This window comes from Capricornis sumatraensis, chromosome 6, assembly GCF_032405125.1.
Source record: "Capricornis sumatraensis isolate serow.1 chromosome 6, serow.2, whole genome shotgun sequence".
NCBI lineage: Eukaryota > Metazoa > Chordata > Mammalia > Artiodactyla > Bovidae > Capricornis > Capricornis sumatraensis.
In genome coordinates, this window is record NC_091074.1 from 33,486,538 (window position 1) to 33,506,356 (window position 19,819).

A 19,819-nucleotide genomic window follows, 5' to 3' on the forward strand; every position below is an offset into this window, starting at 1 on the left:
ATTATATATATATATGTGTGTGTGTGTATATATATATATACACACACACACATTGATATACATATATATGCGCAGTTATACCACTTTCTTCGTAAGCCAGTAATCTGTTGATGGACACTTGGTTTGCTTCTATGTCTTAACTATTATAAATAGTGCTGCTATGAACATTGAGGTGCATGTGTTTTTTCAAATTAGAGTTTTTGTTTTTTCTGCATATATATCCAGGAGTGGAGTTGCTGGATCAAATGGTAGTTTTGCTTTTAGATTTGTAAGGCATCTCCATATGTTTTCTATAGTTGCTGCACCAGTTTACATTCCTCTGTGTAGGAGGGTTCCCTTGTGTCCACATCCTCTCCAGCATTTATTATTTGTAGATTTTTTTATGGTAGCCATTCTAACCAGTGTGAGGTTGATATTGTGGTGTTGATTTGCATTTCTCTAATAATTAGTAATGTTGAGCATATTTTCGTGTGTCTGTTGACTATCTGTATGTCTTCTTTGGAGAAATGTCTTCTTTACTTTTGAATGATAGATTGGTTATAAGATTCAAGATCAAGACTAATTTTTCCTTGAGACTTTGATAATATGCCATCATTACTTTCTGCCTTCTTTTTGAAACATTTGCTGTCAGTCTAATTGTCATTCATTTGTAGGTAATTTTTGATCTCTGGTTGCTTTTAAGACTTCCATTTATTTATTTTTTAAAAGAGTTTTCTATCTATTTATTTATTTATGGCTGCATTTGGTCTTTGTTGCTCTGTTGGCTTTCTCCAATTGGAGTGAACAGGGGCTACTCTTTGTTGCGGAGCACAGGCCATAGGGCATGTGGGTTTCAGTGGCTGCAGCACATTGTCTCAGCAGTTGTGGCTCACGGGCTCTAGAGGGTGGGCATAGTAGTTGTGGCACACAGGCTTAGTTACCTCACGACATGTGGGATCTTCCTGGACCAGGGATCTTCCTGGACCAGGGATCAAACCAAAGTCCCCTGCATTGGAAGGCAGATTCTTAACCTCTGAACCACCAGGGAAGCCCTGGAATGGTTTATAAATAACAGAAACTACATCATCATTAGTAGGTTCAAAAGCTTAGGACATTGAAAATGTTAAAAGGTGGCATTATGATGAATTAAAAGAAAACTTTACAATACACATTGGTTTCTTATATAGTAACACCCTGGACATGTATAAATGATCTTTCAGAATCAAACATGTTGAAAGAAGAGGAGCTTCTGGAATATCTAATCCTTTCACATACAGCCATGACTTCTTCAATTTTATTTCCTGTCATGCTTCTCCACTAGATATATGCTATGCCCTGGCACACCAAACGTGCACCTTATTCTCCTAGTACTTTGATGGCTTCTTCATGTTCCCTACTCTGGACCAGGTGCCTTTCTGCCTTCTTGCATTCTGTGTGCACTTGTATTATAATACTATAATAATATGTCATAATGCTTTTCTTATCAATAGTCTCTCCTATACTGATTTCTTGAAGGCAAGTCTCCATTTAAAATTTTTTTCCCCATTGTTAGTACTGCAGTGACATAGTTATTAAATGGTATGTTGAAGAATAAATACATAGCAGTTGATGTTGTAGATGCTGGGTTAAACTATGCTAAGTACTATAACTTTTTGGCTGGTTTATTTGGTAAGTGCATTGTCTGTGTACTTAAACACGAAACATGGCTATAAATAATACTAGGGAATTGTGGATTGTCCCTTTTGGGGAAACTTTGTGTGAGCTATCTTTTTAGAAGAGCCTGTTGTACATATTCTCCATCACTGTCATGTGTATTACTTTATAGTTAATAATTGAATAATTATCTTTTCCTATTAGCATTTATTTTATTTTTTTATTTTCTTCTGTTTAGAACTTCAAGAGAGCTCTAAATATTAGAATGTACAAGCATAATTAAAGAGCAATTAATTTTTCTATTCCTTTAGTTACACCTAAGCAACATATCCAGGAAAATAATTGCAGAAGAGCAAGTGATACACTGGAAACTAAATCTGATCCAGCCAACAGGTAAAACAGATTTGATTTTCGTATTGATTATTTTTCCTCTTCATTAATTTTAGTTCCATCTTCAGCAAGTTTTCAAGCTTCTCTAGTATGGGATAGCTTATAACTTTCTTCTCTTAATCAGATGGTGTTTTCCCACTGTGGATCCCCTTTTTCTGGAAAGATTCAACATTTCTGATGCATGGTCATTTTTTCCTCTTCTGTTCTTATCTAAATGTCAAAACTCATGGGGATTACCTAATTTTTGAAGAGAAAGATATATATGAAAATTATCTAATACAAGTTTGGGGATTTTCGCATTTTTGTGTCTGTGAACTTTGAAGTCACTTGTTGACTGCTGACTAAATCCAAGTGTTTAGGGACTTCTGAAATTACCTAGATGGTGGTTTTCAGTCTGTGTCCTGCAGCTCCCTCCGATGCTGTGGATGAGTCAGACTTAGTCTGTGGCTGTTCCATCCTTTGCCACTTCAACCTGAGCAGCTTACTTTTATCTGTATTGTATATTGGGGTTTTATATGCCATTTGATAGAAAGAGTTCTATGCTTAAAATTTTTTTGGGGGGGAAGACTTCTGATTCAGTCGAATCCCCAAGTTTAGCATGATTAAGCTGAACCTAGTTAGTTTATTGTAACTAACTAGTAGTAGTCTTATTTTATTTATTGCCTTTTTTTCTGTACTGTTCTATTTTGGCTCTTAAATAAACTGACGTCAGATTATAAAAGCAAAAATCTCTAAATGTGTATATGTTTCTCCTTTAATAAACATTATTAACTAGCAGTCAAACACAGACATCCTAAACAGATTCCTTTTTTGTTGTTTTTTTGATTACCATTCAATTTAAATAGGTGTCTTTTAGTTCACGTTCCCCATTTTAATGAGGCACAGGTATGGAAACAAAATACTTAGAATAATTCTAAAAATAAGATTCTAAATTTTAAGTGACTTCAGGCCTCCTGCATTTTGTACGCTCTTAGTAAGTTATAATAATTTAAAACACCATCAGTTCAGTTCAGTTGTGCAATTGTGTCTGACTCTTTGTGACCCCTGCAGCACGCCAGGTTTCCTTGTCCATCACCAACTCCCAGAACTTGCTCAAACTTGTGTCCATCGACTCGGTGATGCCATCCAGCCATCTCATTCTCTGTCGTCCCCTTCTCCTCCTGCCTTCAGTCTTTCCCAGCATCAGGGTCTTTTCAGTTCTTCGCATCAGGTGGCCAAAGTACTGGAGTTTCAGCTTCAGCATCAGTCCTTCCAGTGAATATTCAGGACTGATTTCCTTTAGGATTGACTGGTTTGATCTCCTTGCCATCCAAGGGACTCTCAAAAGTTGTCTCCAACACCACAGTTCAAAAAACACCATAACCAGAGTTAAAACTTAAATGTGAAATTATGCTATTGGCAGTTTCCTCTGCAGTAATTTTCTGTTCATAGAAGGTCGAGACTACTTGTGAAATAATTTTACTTTTGTTTTTAGCTATGGATGTGATGTTGATTTTCTAAATACCTAAAAGAAATTTAATGAAATATTCAGTGAAGACCTGGTGTTAAAGAAACTGAAGTTATTGGGCTTGCTAATTTTACCCTCTTATCACAGTTGTTCCTAAAACATGTCTCTTAGAGGGAAATAGTTGGTGCTCCCAGTCTCAGTTATTTTTTTCATGTCTTTTCTTGAGAGAACAAATTTATTTTGGTTAACGTCTCTTGCTGGACTAAAGATTAATGGAGTTAGTAGAGTAATTTACAAATCTGATTTTATTTTTGAACAACATGAACCTTAAGATTCTTTCTTGAGGTAGAATTTTGTACTAAGACGTACTATCAGAATTCTACAGGAGCCAGACACTTAGTCCTTAAAAATTTAATTCAAATAGAATTCTCTTAAAATAGGAAAAAGTTGTTTTAAATAATTTTCAGTTCCTCCTTTATCCTCTTTCAAGCTCCTGGAGCTTTTAACTGTCTTGGGATACTTAATTTTACTTATAGGTTGGGATATTAAAAGAAGGTAGAGGAAAGCTTTTGGTGATGAAGGATAAATGCTTAATGGGAAATGAAAGTTTATTACTGCTTAATAGAAGAATAGAAGAGAGGTGAAGAGTTGAATTACTGAGATGTAGAAGTAAAATTTCTTCTCAGAATTGTTTATTAGAAAAGGTATTTTGTAATAAAATGTTTCATGTGTAATGCGGGTAGATTGCACTTAAAGAAATACCCCTTTTTGGCATACAGTACAGCTGTTACACTAAATATTTATAGAGCCATCATCTTACATCAGTGTCACTATAGTTAATTAGGAAATGCATATGTGAAAATGGTTAAGCTATTCAGTTAAAAAACGTGAAATGAATGTAGTTTTTAGAGTAAGTGTGTTGTTTGACTTTTCACAAGTACTAAAATATAGAGTCTTCTCCATAAATCTCCTGGCTTGGTTTTGATCAAAGTGATGGAAGCTTCACTATACCTACAATCAGAATTCAATAATTGGTGATGCCTTTGCTGCACACTGTGGGTAGTACCTTTCTTTGTAATGGTTTCTGGAAAGGAGGTTTCCATGATATTTCTAGTGGTGGTGATGCAGTTCTTCTAGACCTTTAAACTCTAGAGTTTCTCCTTTATTGCACTTCAAAGATAGGGCAGTGTGATATTGCATGCATTCCAAATAAACATCCTTAGACTTAGAAATTGAATTCTAATCTCATTTTATTATTTCCTTCTTCTTTAATTATTTCTGTCAATTGTAGACATATTGTAACAACAACAACAAATGAAAAATTCAAAAAACTGGCTAAAATTTCTAACAAATCACTTTTCAGATTCTTTCCCAAGTTCTTTTTAGACTTTACTTATAATTTTAGTTCTAATCAAAGCATCAAAGCATGAATATAGTCTTGTATTCTAAAATACAAAATTTCCCAACATTATCATAGCATAAATGCATTTTTTTAAGTTTGTGTATGTGTTTAACATTATATAACCACTTAAAATGCTTTGTAATATTTCATTTATTTTTAGACTTTCAGTTTTCCTTAAAATTTTACTATAAAAAGCATGTATTTTTTCTTTTGGAAGTGCTTTTAAGGTAAATTTCCACTATGGGATCAGTACCCTTTTTATCTGGATTTCTTGGGCCTCGGTTTTGGCATGGCAAGTGGGTAGAGAGTAAAGACTGAGCCAGGGCTCCATTCAATTTAAAGTTAAATTGAATATTAGCAAGACTAACAGCACGTTGCCACTTGAGAAATGAGAGAGAAGAGGTATAGAATGTGGTTTCATTTTTCTCTCTTATGACACTCTGCAAGAATGATTCAAATAGAAAAATTTGGTGGCATCTATAGAACCTCATCTTCAAGTGGCATTTATTCATTGATCAATCTATCCATTAATCAATTTATCCATTTATCAGTTACAAATATGTGTGGTACTACCAAGTGCCAGGCACTGTTAGGACTTGGGAATAGCCTTTGGTAAGATATAGTCTTTGTCCTCAAGGAGCTCACCAGTCTTTTGGTGGCATCTTAGCGGTGTTTGTCCATAACTTGCTGGCCCTGCTTTAAAGGGGTTTCTGATCATTTTCTTGTTAAGTTTGGTGAAAAATTTGGATGAAGTCACACTAGATAGTAATTACTCAGCTTTTGCTCTAGATATCTAGATCATATCCTGTCAAGACAAAGCTGAGGCTTGAGCAATTTCAGTGATTTTTGAATTATGTTTGGAAGGTAGATTTCAAGAAGGGCACATTTGAAAAAGTTTGAAAGGAATATTTGCTATTATGTGAAATATTTGCAAAGCTGTTAGTTTTGTACTTTTCTGTGAACAGAAAGGAAAAAATCGGCATGCTTGATGTTGAAAGTGGTAATCCTACCTTTCACTTTACCTGTAAAGCTTTTGGTCAGTGAGCAGACCCAATCCATGATTGAATTTGAAAGCACTTTCAAGATGAAGATAAATGATTAAAGTTATCGTTACTTTGAAGGCTTAAAAAATAATTAATACCCTCTTTTGTAATTATAGTAAAAAGATGCATAAAGTTTTCATGTTTACCAAAAGGGGCAAGAGAATCTAAGAGATTAAGGAACACTATGTGTAGAATGCGTGCTTGCGTGCTTAGTCGCTTCAGTTGTGTCGGACTCTTTGCAGCCCTGTGGGCCATGACCTGTCAGGTTCCTCTGTCCATGTGATTCTCCAGGCAAGAATACAGGAGTGGGTTGCCATTTCCTTCTCTGACCTGAGACAAGTCAAAACGTGTAGAATAGGACTTCCTAAGTGGTCGGTGGTAAAGAACTCACCTGCCAATGCAGGAGACATAAGAGATGCTGGTTCGATCCCTGGGTTGTAAGATCCCCTGGAGGAGGGCATGGCAACCCACTCCAGTATTCTTGCCTGGAGAATCCCGAGCCTGGTGGGCTCGGGATCACAAAGAGTTGGATCCAACTGAAGCAACTTAGCATGCGCACAAGGGTAGAATGTCACAAATTAAAAGTTTTATGACTTTACTATAATATATTTGCCATAGAAAATTCAGCATAAGAGAAATTGCTTTTGGACCTGAAATATCCAAAGAAGCTTACAGTTTCTGCTACAATGCTTCTGTTATCTGAAGCCTGAAAGAAAGTGAAAGTGAAGTCGCTTGTTGGACTCTTTGCCACCCCATGCACTGTAGCCTATCAGGCTGCTCAGTTCATGGAATTTTCCAGGCAAGAGTACTGGAGTGGGTTGCCGTTTCCTTTTCCGTGGGATCTTCTGGCAATAATGTGATTCTAGTTAACTGAATTTGTTTTTACCCTGCACTCAAGTTTCTGAGTGTTCATCAAGTCATCTAACCTGTGTAAAAAATGCTGTTGACTTAAAATACATAGTGGGTAAGGAAAATGTTCAAATTTGGGAGGCTGATACACAAATTGGGCTGAAGTACTGCTCTAATTGTCACTATACCTCCCTAGAATAATACACTGCCTTTTGATGACCGGGACGAATTGAGAGAAATCGTAACGGACAGATACGGGGCAGACAGTTTCTTTAGAATATTCAGATATATCAAGTGAATGGAATTGTTTCTTATTCATAACTTGGATTTAATAATATTTTTCCTTTTAGCCCTGCTTCTTTCCTGTTACAGCCGGTTCCACCATTAGGTGGAGACATTGTTACATTACTTGAAAAGGTACGTTTTAAAACAATTTAAAATTAATTCTGACCATAGTTATTTATGATAAAATACTCTTTACTTTTGTTTGTATCTCAAATTAAATTTCTGTTTTCACACTTCCCTGTTTGTGAACATTATGTACCATTCCTATTTATACATTTTTTACTACTTCTAAATGGGAATATTGGAATTTTAAAATTGCGTCAGTGAACATAGTTTTTATAGTAATGTTAACAACTTTTTATAGGTTCATGATAACTCTAGAACCTCTAATAAAGATCAGGTACCATTATTAAGTTTTTAACATTACACACTATCTTTTTCAGGACACGAAGTTGATAACTATTAGAGAGAAAAATGAAACAGTTCCTAAGAAAACACCAGAATTTAAAGTGGAAGACTCTTCATCATCAAATATTGCAAAGAATACAGATAGTAGTGCATGTGGAGGGTCTCTGCCAGCTAAAAAAAGCAATCCATTCCAGAAAGAGCAAGATCATCTGGTAGAAGAGGTTAGAAAAAGATTGTAATAAGTATACTGATATGTTATTTTCTCGATGGTATTGGGGTTATAAGTGAAGTATAGTTAATTATTGATTAACTAGGGGTATTTTTGGAAAGGAGGTCACAGATTATTACGTGACAAAAGCAAAGTTTGTCCTCCCCTAAAGTAGGAAACATATAATGAAGTAAACTTACTTAGTTAAGATTACATCCATGGTTTAGAACCCATGTATCATTCTATAACTATCCAAGAGTGTAAAAATAATACAAGTATAATATGTTTTGAATTAATCATTATATAAATTGTTAGATAGATAATACCCAATGATTATACTTTATTAAAATACTCTTATCTGTTTCTTAGCTGAGCTTCCTCTGTTTTTGAATTTTAGAACAAAGGCTATACAATATGTATTATCACTAAGCGAAAGTTTTGTCCTGCTTTCTAAATATTTCAGAAGTGAATAAATGCATGATTGTTTATGATCTTGGTTTTCTTAACCAGCTCTGTTCCTTAATACTTTTCTACTTTTCACTGATAAGTGACCATATAATACTACTAATGCTGAGTATTAGAACTCACTTTATATAAATTAAATGGCTAGGCTATTCTTTAATGTTATTTTTATTACATATTTCCCATTGTTTGAATTTGGATAAACAGCGGGGCAGTATATCAGCTGTTTTACGTTCCTGAGCAACTGGAAGAAAATTTTGGTTTAGTGCATATTGATTCATTCATTGTTTCATGGTCTCTAAGTATTTTTAAATCTCTAAAATTTTGTTGTTTCTCTGTATTAGCTGATTGACTCTGTACTAAAGAAAAGATGGTTAGTCATTCTTTTTTTCTTTCCTGATATGGGAGGAAAGGCACGTTTTTTGGCTAAAAGAATTGATAGTAGCAGTGGTATGAGGAGGGAGGGAAGAGGAGAGTCCTAACATCTGATAAAGCTCTGAAAAGTGAAATTAATTCTAATAGTGTTTATGACAGGGCTTCCCTGGTGTCTCAGTGGTAAAGAATCTGCCTGCTGATGTAGGAGACTCGGGTTCAATCTCTGGATTGGGAAGATCCTCTGAAGAAGAAAATGACAACCCACTCCAGTATTCTTGCTCGGGAAATCCCATGGATAGAGGAGCCTGGTGGGGTTGCATACAGTCCGTGGGGTTGCAAATGAATCAGACACAACTTAGTGACTAAACAACAACAGGAGTGGTGTTTATGACAAGGAATATTTAGTGTTAGAATTCTAAGAAGCCATCTCTTTTCATGGAGGAGGGTGAACTGGACTCAGTTTGATTATGGTTGTAGGCAGTTTCTTTTTTAAGAATCTTAGGGTACAGAGATTTTAACTTGCTTATTTTTGTTTTCTGGTTTTATTAAAATTTAGTATAGAGTGCTATTTTCATATTGTACACATTTCTCTATTTTAAAAATATATTCCTATGTTTTGTTCATTAATTTATGTCTGATGGTGAGGTTACTGAGAAAGAAGTATGTTGTCACCATAATGTACTCTATTAATAGAGGTGCCACTGTTCAGTGGACTTTAAGACGAACCATGTATGCTTTTTTTTTTTTGTGAAGTCGCTCAGTCGTGTCCGACTCTCTGCGACCCCATGGACTGCAGCCTGCCAGGTTCCTCTGTCCATGGGATTTTCCAGGCAAGAATACTGGAGTGGGCTGCCATTTCCTTCTCCAGAGGATCTTCCCAACCCAGGGATCAAACCTGGGTCTCTCACATTGTAGGCAGATGCTTTTACCATCTGAGCCACCAGGGAAGTCCTAGAACTGGTCATTTTAGCAGATATGGAATTGTGAAGCTCATAAGTGTGGCAGATAGCTCAGATCACTGCAGTCAGAACTATCTGTGTCTAAATTTTTGCAGGTACAAAGATTTATCTTTTTCTCTATGTAACAGGATATTCATTTAAGATAAGCAGGGCGGAAATGGGTTTGGGGTTTGAGTTCGCCTTACAGGACTGTGCTTATATAGTCTGTGTGAAGTGTCTGGGAGCTACATTGTTGAGCTTATTTTTGTGCATGTTGCTGTCATTATGGCTTTTGTTGTAGTCTACCAGTGGGCTTTATATTTTTGATTTACTTTTTCTTTTCTGTTTTAGGTTGCAGGGGCAGTTTTATCTAATTCACCACAGCTCTCTGAAGGAAAAGAAGTAAAATTAGAAGAACTAATTGACTCTCTAATTTCTAACCCGTTCTTAACAAGGAGTCAAATTCCCCGAACTCCAGAAAACTTGAGTAAGTTAATAATGCTTTTGGTCACTTTTCTTTCTTAGACATACTACTGTTAGAACCATGGTCTGACAGATCTTCTGAAATTCACTTTAAAATTGTTTTCTGTATCTTTCAGTTCAGTGGCATTGGCTATATTTGTTTTGATGTGGGGGACTTTTATTGAAATACTGTGAGCACTGTCACTTGTATGGCAGTCCTTCAGCAGTATTATTTTGCCCTGATAACTATACAGTTTTATTTTTGTTGTTTTACTTGGCTTTTTCCTGGAAAATATTTTAGCTGATTACTTAAAAAAAAATCCTCTGCCTCCACATCTGATTTGTGATCAACATTTATAGAGTTGTTGTTTAGTTGCTAAGTGTTGTCTGACTCTTCTGTGTGACCCCATAGACTGTTGCCTGCTAGGCTCCTCTGTCCATGGGATCTCCCAGGCAAGGATACTGTAGTAGGTTGCCATTTCCTTCTCCAGGGGATCTCCTTAACCCGGGATCAAACCCATGTCTCCTGCATTGGCAAGCAGATTGTTTACCACTGAGCCACCTGGGAAGCCCACTTACAGAGTATGGAGGCTATATTCTTCTAGTCAACAACCAGCAGCATCAGCCAAAAACTGTGTGTACAGAGATCTCATCTATTGCTCCCAAGCTAGTCAGACTCTCCAGTAGTTTCTTCTTACAACCTGTATCGTGTAGGCAAAGTTCTGATATTCTTGTCCTCATGTAGGCACATCATCCTGGGTGAGTGAGTAAGTGTAATTTCCATTATACTACTAGAAATGACATATTGAAAGTTAAATGGATTCAGTTCAGGTTGAACCTAGCCACTGTATAGGTTGGTGTTTGGCAAACTACATCTTGCGAACCACATCGGCCCACTGTATGTTTTTATAAATAAAGTTGTTTTGAACACAACTTTGTTCATTTGTCGGGCTTCCCTGGTGGCTCAGAGGTTAAAGCATCTGCTTGCAATGCAGGAGACCCAGGTTCGATCCCTGGGTTGGGAAGATCCCCTGGAGAAGGAAATGGCAACCCACTCCAGTATTCTTGCCTGGAGAATCCCATGGACAGAGGAGCCTGGTAGGCTACAGTCCATGGGGTTGCCAAGAGTCGGACACAACTGAGCGACTTCACTTTCTTTCTCTCTTTGTTCATTTCTCAGCATATCTTTTATGGCTGCTTTCACACACACAACAGTGACAGAACTGAACAGTTGCCACAGACAAGATGGTGTGCAAAACCTGATGTATTACTATTTGGCCCTTTATAGAAAAAGTTTGCTGAACCCCGGCCTAGATGGACAAGAAAATATCTTTTAAACACATGTAATTTGTATGTGCTGTGTGAAAGTATATGCGTATTTCAGGAACAGCTTCTGTTTATTGTGTGATCATTTGGCGATGGGTTTCTTGATGTTGTTGGGCTTTGGTAATATTGTGGAGCCTTGTCATTCAGCTGGCATACCTATGAACATATACTGAGTCAGCAGCTTTATCTTGAGCACTAGAAATGAAATGTTTAAATGCATGTTCTGTTTGGGAATTTATTAGCAACTTGTGTTATTTCCCTCTTCATTTAATTAGTAAGTGAAATTCGGAGCTCATGGAGAAAAGCTGTTGATATAGAAGATAATGGACGTACAGAACCAATTCAAGTGGATACTGAACATAGAGAAGAATTGCCAGAATCCTTACCTGTGATGCATAATCAAAAAGAGTTTAGCATGGCCAGTTTCTTGTCAGCAGCCACTGTGTCCGATTCTAGTCATTCTCATCTGCCTGAAGAGAAAGTTGTTTCAGATTGCCTCAAGTGTGTGCCTCAGAAACCCGTGGTGACCACTTGCATAGGTGAACCAGCAACACAAAATCCATCAGATTTGTTAAATAAGGACATAATTTGTATGCAAGATTTGGACTGTACAACTTTACAGAACAAACTTTTAGAAACTAGCCAAATAGAGACATTTTCCCCTGCTGTAGGCAATAGAAGAAATGTGTTAGGTAGCAGTGAAGAAGATAATATTAAAATATCAGACCAGTCAAAAGCTTCTTACGAAGACTTTTCCATGTATAACAGTATGTTATGGAACTGTTTTCAGGTATCAAGTGGAATTAGTTCCAGTTTTAAAGATGGTGATTTTGGCATATTACATGAAACTCTTCCAGAAGTTGGTAACATAAGTCTTATTAGCCCCAGTAGTACAGAGGCCACTTTTAAACTGGAACCAAATAGTCCTATGCACAGTGGCATTTTCACAGATGTTGTGGGAGAAAAACAGACTACTCCAGAATCAGACTTCAATTTACAGGCTACTTGCAGTGGATATGAGGCTCTGAAGAAATCTCCGTCCGAGCGAAGGGAAGAAATTTACCTCTCTAATCCTGAAATACTTGAAAGACACAAACCAGAATTGAGCCTTACTCCCCAAAAGATGCAGACTGATGATATGCTTAATTTTTTGGGCATTCATGATTTGCACATTGACTATACAAAACCATCTTCACGCATGTCCCTTGGTGAAAGAAAACGGTCTCTTTCACCACTAATTAAGTTTTCTCCAGTGGAAGAAAGATTGAAGACCGCAATACCATGTAACCTTGGAGAACTTCTACCTGATTTAACAGGTAAGATTTAACTAGATGTGGCATATTGACCTGCTGAAAGTTTTCTTTCAGCTTCTCGTAAAAATAGTATTCAGTGAACATTACACAATCTTGTTAATGTGACAGAATATATTCCTTATTCCTTCAGTCAGGATAAGAAAAGTGAACCCATCATTTTTATGGGTACTTTCAGAATCTCTTGTGATGAGATGATGTATAAGGCTTACAACTGGTATGGGACAGGGGTGGAAAACAAAACCAAAATCCTGGAACCTGTTGCTTTTGTAATACAAACTACTGAAAATAGATCTTGTCAGAATCTTCACTAATGGAAGATGGTTCTAAACACGTTGAGAAATATCTCAAAACTTATAGTATCTATGATTTGCTTTATGGTAATTTGATGGGGGTGTGGTAACAAGATGGGTCAGTGTACTACTTTCCTAGGGCTGCCATAACAAAGTACCACAAACTTGGTGGCTTAAGACAACAGAAATTTTTTTGTCTCTGGAGGAAACAAGTTTTGGAGGGTAGTATTCAGGCTCACGGTGTTGGCATGACCATGTCCCCTCTGAAATCACCGAGAATGATCCTTGACTTTTCTAGCTTCTGATGCTCCCAGGTGTTCTTTAGCTTGTGGCAGTGTAGTTCATCTCTGCCTCCACTTGTACACGGCATTCTCCCCTGCGTTCTATGTACCTTCTTATAAGGATACTTATCGTATAGACTAACAGCCCATTGTGCTCCCGTCCTACTCTTAACTGAATATGTCTGCAGTGACCCTGTTTCCAAATAAAGCCATATTCTGAGGTACAGGGGTGAGAACTTCAACATCAGGTACAGAACATGTACTTCAACATGAGGTACAGAAGTTAGAGCTTCTTTTGGAAGGGACACAGTTCAACTTGTAACAGTTAGTATTAATAATTATTGAAGCTGGATGGCAGATAAGTTTGGCTGATCATAAAGAGTTAAAAACAATTGCTCTTGGAACTGTATTCAATCTTATAATAACCTATAATGGAAAATAATGGAAAAATATGTAGTATAGTATGAAATATGTATAATGTGTAATATGTTATAAAAATAAAAAATCAATATAATATAGGTAGTAAGAAATATATAAATCACTTTGTCCACCTAAATCTAATACAATATTGTAAGTCACCTGTACTTCAACAAAACAAAAACTGCTCTTTAAAGCATGCTAGAACAGATATACATCTGGTAATACAGATTATAAATCATTCTGATTTGCCCATAATTAAATACTTGGTGTGTTAAAAAGTATTCTAGGAGAGATGTACCTCTGGCAAAGAGGTACGTCAGTGAGAATGATGGTAATTTTATCACAGTTATGTATTTGCCTGTGAACTTTTTCTGAAGACTAAAGTTTGCTATTACGTGGAATTTGACATACTTTTTGTTTATAATGTTTATCTTTTTTTTCTCTTTTTAAAATCAATTTTGCAGAAGAAGAAATCTTGAATAAGAGCCTTGATGCAAAAGTATCTCCATCTGACTCGACAAGATGAAGCAGTAGCCCAGTCAGTTTAACTATGATGCACTTAAGTTGAAGCAATGTCACAAAATAAAAACTAATTTGCAGTTTAAATACACATGGGAAGTGTAACTGTTTTTCAAGGTCTAAAAAAGTCTTAAATAATGCCTGTTAGCCTTTTCTACTGTTTTTAGGTAAGGAGAGTATGTTTGGATTTTCTTGCTTTGTATGGATAGGGGGTTGAACTGTGAAGTATTGGAAAGCAAATATCAAATTATGTGAAGCCATTTTGGTTTCTTGACTAATCTTGAGATTTTTTATCATTTGAGCTACCCAGGAAGCCAGAGTAATATTGTAAGCATGAAGTAAATGACAAACTAGTAGGCTAATTTATTATGTCCTAATTCAGTTAATTAACATAAAAATGAGTAGTTTTTGATATAATTTTATCAAGTGGTTTACTTAATAGCTATTAGATACACTGATTTTTCTTTTTAGGGAAATAACTTCTATTAAGTGAGGAGAGTAAATGTACAGTCCAAATGACAAAGTTTAAGTTTGGGAAAGCTCTAAAGAGGCTTAATGATTATTCAAGTAGGTTGATCCTGAAAAATGATGTTTGATAGAATAAAGTGCCTGTGATGATAGTGAAGACTGGGGTAGAATGAATTTAGAAAAAAGAAAAAAGTGGAAGATGACTAGATATTTTTGAGGGACAATAACTATAAATCCATTCAGTGGGTTGTATAGCAGTTTTATGTTTAGTCTAATTTAGACTTTGAGAATTTAACTCTGGGTTTTTAACAGAAAAAAATAAAAAATTAGTCTGTATGTTTTCTGGAGGGGCACTATTTTGGGGGGAGCTAATTAGTATTGTTACTTTCCTCCTCAAAAACCATTAGTTCCCCAACTGCCTATAGAACAGCTTCAAAATACTGAATTTGGGGTTAAATAACTTGTTTGTTGTTACACAGCTAAGTCAGTGAAGAAGCTAGGGTTTGACCCTATTTTCTTTCCATAATAAACCAACAAGACCTCTCAGAACTAAAAGGCCAAAGGTGTAGGATATATGGCTGCAGGAGTGGGCTTTCTGGACTCTAAATGGGAGTCAGAGGTGAGGTCTCTTGTACAGTTTCCTGCCTGATTTAGTCAGGCCTCACAGCCAACAGAAAGGCTTGTCTTTAGCATTCAGGTGAATATATGCCATTCAGTTCAGTTCATTTGCTCAGTCGTGTCCGACTCTTTGCGACTCCATGAATCACAGCACACCAGGCCTCTCTGTCCATCACCAACTCCTGGAGTTCACTCAGACTCATGTCCATCGAGTCAGTGATGCCATCCTGCCATCTCCATTACCCTCTGTGAACCAGGAGGTTAAGTACATGCTGGAAGGGTTATAGCACCTACAGCACCCCTGTGTTTAATGCCAGCTCTTAACCATCACAGCTTTGTCCATTTGCCAAGAAACTGGCTAGAAGAGGAGAAAAGTTGAAGGAGAGAGTTCTGGAAGTAGATGGGCTTAATAGTTCATCTTTCATGACTCATTTTGGCTTATTTTCTTTTGTGTTGCTTGTTTGATCCAAGTTTGAAGGCCAGGCATGTATGTGTATGTGTGTGAGAAAAGACAGAAGAAAAACACATAGAAATTACTCTATTAGCAGTGGAAAAGAAAGTGGAAGAGAAAAGCTTCTCCTCAGGTGGCATATTCTTTTATTAGTTAATAGAACAAATAGGGACTCTGCAGGTCTACAAGGAAACTGTTCTCTAGTCTTAAGAAACCCAGTACTGGTAAGTTCAAAATTAACATGTTAAGGAGAGGGTGCAGCTATCATACTAGCATCTACAAATTGCCAGGGCCATTCCTAAATACTTAATATGTGTGCATGTTAAGTTGCTTCAGTCATAATTGACTTCTGGTGACCCTATGGACTGTAGCCCACCAGGATCCTCTGTCCATGGGATTTTCCAGGCAAGAATACTGGAGTGGATTGCCATTCCCTCCTCCAGGGGACCTTCCCCACCCAGGGATTGAACCCGAGTCTCTCACATCTCCTGCATTGGCAGGTGGGTTCTTTACCACTAGCACCATCTGGGAAGCCCAGATACTTAATAATAGGTATTAGATACTTAATAATACAAATTATATCATTTAATTCTTAAACCTTTGTAAGATAGTGATATTGTACCTATTTTATAGATAATGATACCAAAGCTAGGGACCTTCCTTAAATGACTTGTCTAAGAAGGACTCAAGAAATTACCTGGGATACATCTTAAAAAATGTGGATTCTGTAGGTCTAACCTGAGGATTAGAAATTTCCACTTTTAAATATGCTTCCCTGGTAATTGTTAGGCTCAATAAGAAACTTGAGAGTCAGTGCCAGGGAATATAGATTCACCTTTAGTCCTGGGGTATCTTAAAGAAGCTAGGTACACTATTCACACCATACTGCTTTATAGATCTTAGCTGTTTGATAAGGAAGCTGTTTGGCAGAAAGTGAAGAACTAAAGAGCCTCTTGATGAAAAGTAAAAGAGGAGAGTGAAAAAGTTGGCTTAAAACTCAACATTCAGAAAAGAAAGATCATGGCATCTGGTCCCATCACTTCCTGGCAAATAGATGGGGAAACAATGGAAACAGTGACCGACTATTTTTTTGGGCTCCAAAATCACTGCAGGTGGTGACTGCAGCCATGAAATTAAAAGATGCTTGCTCCTTGGAAGAAAAGTACGACCAACCTAGATAGCATATTAAAAAGCAGAGACATTACTTTGCCAACAAAGCTCTGTCTAGTGAAAGCTATGGTTTTTCAGTAGTCATGTATGGATGTGAGAGTTGGACTGTGAAGAAAGCTGACCGCCGAAGAATTGGTGCTTTTGAACTGTGGTGTTGGAGAAGACTCTTGAGAGTCCCTTGGACTGCAAGGAGATCCAGCCAGTCCATCCTAAAAGATCAGTCCTGAATATTCATTGGAAGGACTGATGCTAAAGCTGAAACTCTAATACTTTGGCTACCTGATGTGAAGAGCTGACTCATCGGAACAGATCCTGATGCTGGGAAAGATTGAAGGTGGGAGAAGGGGATGACAGGATGAGGTGGTTGGATGGCATCACCAACTCAATGAATATGACTGAGTTGGCTCCAGGAGCTGATGATGGACAGGGAAGCCTGGTGTGCTGCATGCTGTCTATGAGGTTGCAAAGGGTCGGACATGACTGCATGACAGAACTGAACTGAACAGAAAGGAAGCTGAAGCTTACCAGTAAGTATAGGCCCTATATTGCTGAGAATCTGAAGATCAAAATATCTCTAAATATTAATGGATTTACAAAAACCACATTGTTAAATGAGTCATACCTGGGATAGGCTGAGAGTTTTTGGCATTCTTCCCTGTCCTTTGTATGCTAGTTGTATAAACAAAAGTATATTAAATCTGTCACTTGTAAACTGTTTTGATCATTACTTATTGCTTTCTGTCTCTTCCTTGTCTGTTATTGCCTGCATACATGCCTTTTGTCCTTAAGGGACTGCTTTGATCATACCATTTTGTTTAAAATGGTAATTCTAGAATTGAGTTCAAATTTTAAGGCATACAAGGTTCCCTCCATAGATTAATCTATTCCCCCTTCCACTATGGTCTCCCCTTTTTTTTTTAACTAAAGTGCTTTGGTCAGCATGTGTCTTTAAAATCTTAATTCACAGTTTTGAAGCTGGAACATCCTAGTTTCATCTCCCAGCTTATCACAATTATATTTGTCCTTTAGAAAGTGAAAATCACTTAGTCTTGTCTGACTCTTTTTCTCCAGGCCAGTATACTGAAGTGGGTAGCTGTTTCCTTCTCCAGGGGATCTTCGCAACCCAGGGATTGAACCCAGGTCTCCCTCATTGCAGGTGGATTCTTTACCAGCTGAGCCACCAGGGAAGCCCTTTGTCCTTTAAGGTTCAGAACAAATCTCACATTCACCTTGAAGTCTCTTTCCTTATCCATGGTCCTTTCCCTTCTCTAAAATCCCCTATAGCTTATGCTAATTTTTGTTCACTTAGTATTTTTCATTTATTGCTTTTATCATGTTTTTTCATGGTTGTGATTTCTCCAGTTGTATTGATTAAATACACATATACCTATGTAGATGTGTGTGTGGGGTGTGTCCTAGCCGATACTGAAGTATTGGAGTTGTTTCCTTTGCCTTCTGTATGATGGAATTAAAGGTAATGGTAAAGAGGGAGGGCTACTTTATTGCTGTAAAAGTACTTTTTCTCATTACAAGAATGTCATTTTATTCACTATTCATAAGATGAAGGTGTATAAACTGACTTCTGTATTAGTATGAAACTTCAGATAATGCCTGCTGCTGCTAAGTCACTTCAGTCGTGTCCAACTGTGTGTGACCCCATAGACAGCACCCCACCAGGCTCTTCCGTCCCTGGGATTCTCCAGGCAAGAATACTGGAGTGGGTTGCCATTTCCTTCTCCAGTGCACACATGCATGCAAAGTCACCTCGGTCGTGTCCGACTCTGTGCGATCCATGGACAGCAGCCCATCAGGCTCCTCCATCCACAGGATTCTCCAGGCAAGAATATTGCCTATGTGTCCTAATTGTTTTAAATGCTTAAAGAGGACAAACATATATTGCTCAACATGAAAACTGTTATCAAGTGGAATAAAGACTATATCATGTTAAAGAAAATAAATTTGGGGGAATTTAATTGAAAACAAAAATACAAGTATTTTGAAACCATTCTTTACCATGTCTTTCGTAACCATGAGCTTTGGAGTAAATTTTACTTAATCCTTGAGAACTATATAAAAGGAATCACTATTTTTTCCCCTAAGTATACTAAAATGAAATATGTTTAAGGACATTTTCCTTAATGTAAAAGTATTTGCTAAAGTAAAATTCTCTTTCACATTAATTTGCCAATATATAGTTGATATACCTTTCTTCTTATGCACTGTCAATGTCAAAGCCACATCCTAAATTTAAAATATCTGTAAGTCCTCCATGGGACTATTTGTAAATGTTTTACATACTACAGTCTTCACAATATACATTATTATACCACCTAGCTCTAGATTATTAAATGTGGAATTTAAAATGATTTTTTAAAGTACATCTATACTATTAGTTTAATAATGTGTCTGAATAGTTTCTTGCTCTGCATAGGTAGGGACCTTGTTATCCACAGTTGCTGTTATAAAGGATTTAATAAATGTTAAATAATTTTATAAAGGTTTGGAAATTCCCTATCACTTATATTACATGTCTGTATAATACAGAGATAATGCCTCATTTGTAAAATGAGAGGTGTTTTGTCTCTAAGATATTTAGATTTCATTTAAAACAATGTATGAGGCAGCTGAAACAGCATTTTAGGTCTTTTTTATTTCACTATATCACATTGCCAACTCAAAACAGGAACCTTAGAATTCTTTCCTGAAAGTAGGTAATCTAAGAATCGGATTGAAAATTATTCAATTTCCAGATAAATACAGATGGGAAAGTGATCTTGCCCAAGGCGAAACACTATTCTTTAAGAGAAGTCACTTAACTTACTAGGCTTCAGTTTACACAATCTGTGAAATTTGGGAAATTTTATGAAGGAATAATGTATAGCTAAAAAGCTAGGATTTTTATGATTAACTTTTCTGTCAGTGGAGGAAGTAGTGGCACGTAAGGGGCGAGGATCTGCAATTTCACTGCTTAAGTTGCAGTTGTATGACCTTAATAAGGTCATGGCAGTTTTCTCATCTGTTAACAGAGATGAAAGTAATCTGCCTTACAAATTACGAAGGTT

At 36.8% G+C, this 19,819-nt stretch overlaps 1 protein-coding gene and 2 non-coding genes across 3 annotated transcripts in view; all 3 read left to right on the forward strand.

Moving 5' to 3' along the window:
• Nucleotides 1–14,101, forward strand: part of HAUS6 (HAUS augmin like complex subunit 6) — a 38,032-nt gene extending 23,931 nt beyond the window's left edge. The window contains exons 12-17 of the mRNA XM_068974331.1: nucleotides 1,944–2,025; nucleotides 7,114–7,180; nucleotides 7,492–7,677; nucleotides 9,791–9,926; nucleotides 11,503–12,543; nucleotides 13,996–14,101. Of these exons, the coding sequence (XP_068830432.1) occupies nucleotides 1,944–2,025; nucleotides 7,114–7,180; nucleotides 7,492–7,677; nucleotides 9,791–9,926; nucleotides 11,503–12,543; nucleotides 13,996–14,057 (1,574 nt within the window). The 3' untranslated portion in view covers nucleotides 14,058–14,101. The remainder of the gene's footprint in view (nucleotides 1–1,943; nucleotides 2,026–7,113; nucleotides 7,181–7,491; nucleotides 7,678–9,790; nucleotides 9,927–11,502; nucleotides 12,544–13,995) is intronic.
• Nucleotides 6,899–7,032, forward strand: LOC138081572 (small Cajal body-specific RNA 8). Its single transcript, XR_011145027.1, has one exon. It is a non-coding gene; the product is annotated as a small Cajal body-specific RNA 8 (non-coding RNA).
• On the forward strand, nucleotides 10,855–10,926 carry TRNAC-GCA (transfer RNA cysteine (anticodon GCA)). Its single transcript has one exon. It is a non-coding gene; the product is annotated as a tRNA-Cys (tRNA).
• Nucleotides 14,102–19,819: the final 5,718 nt, after the last annotated feature.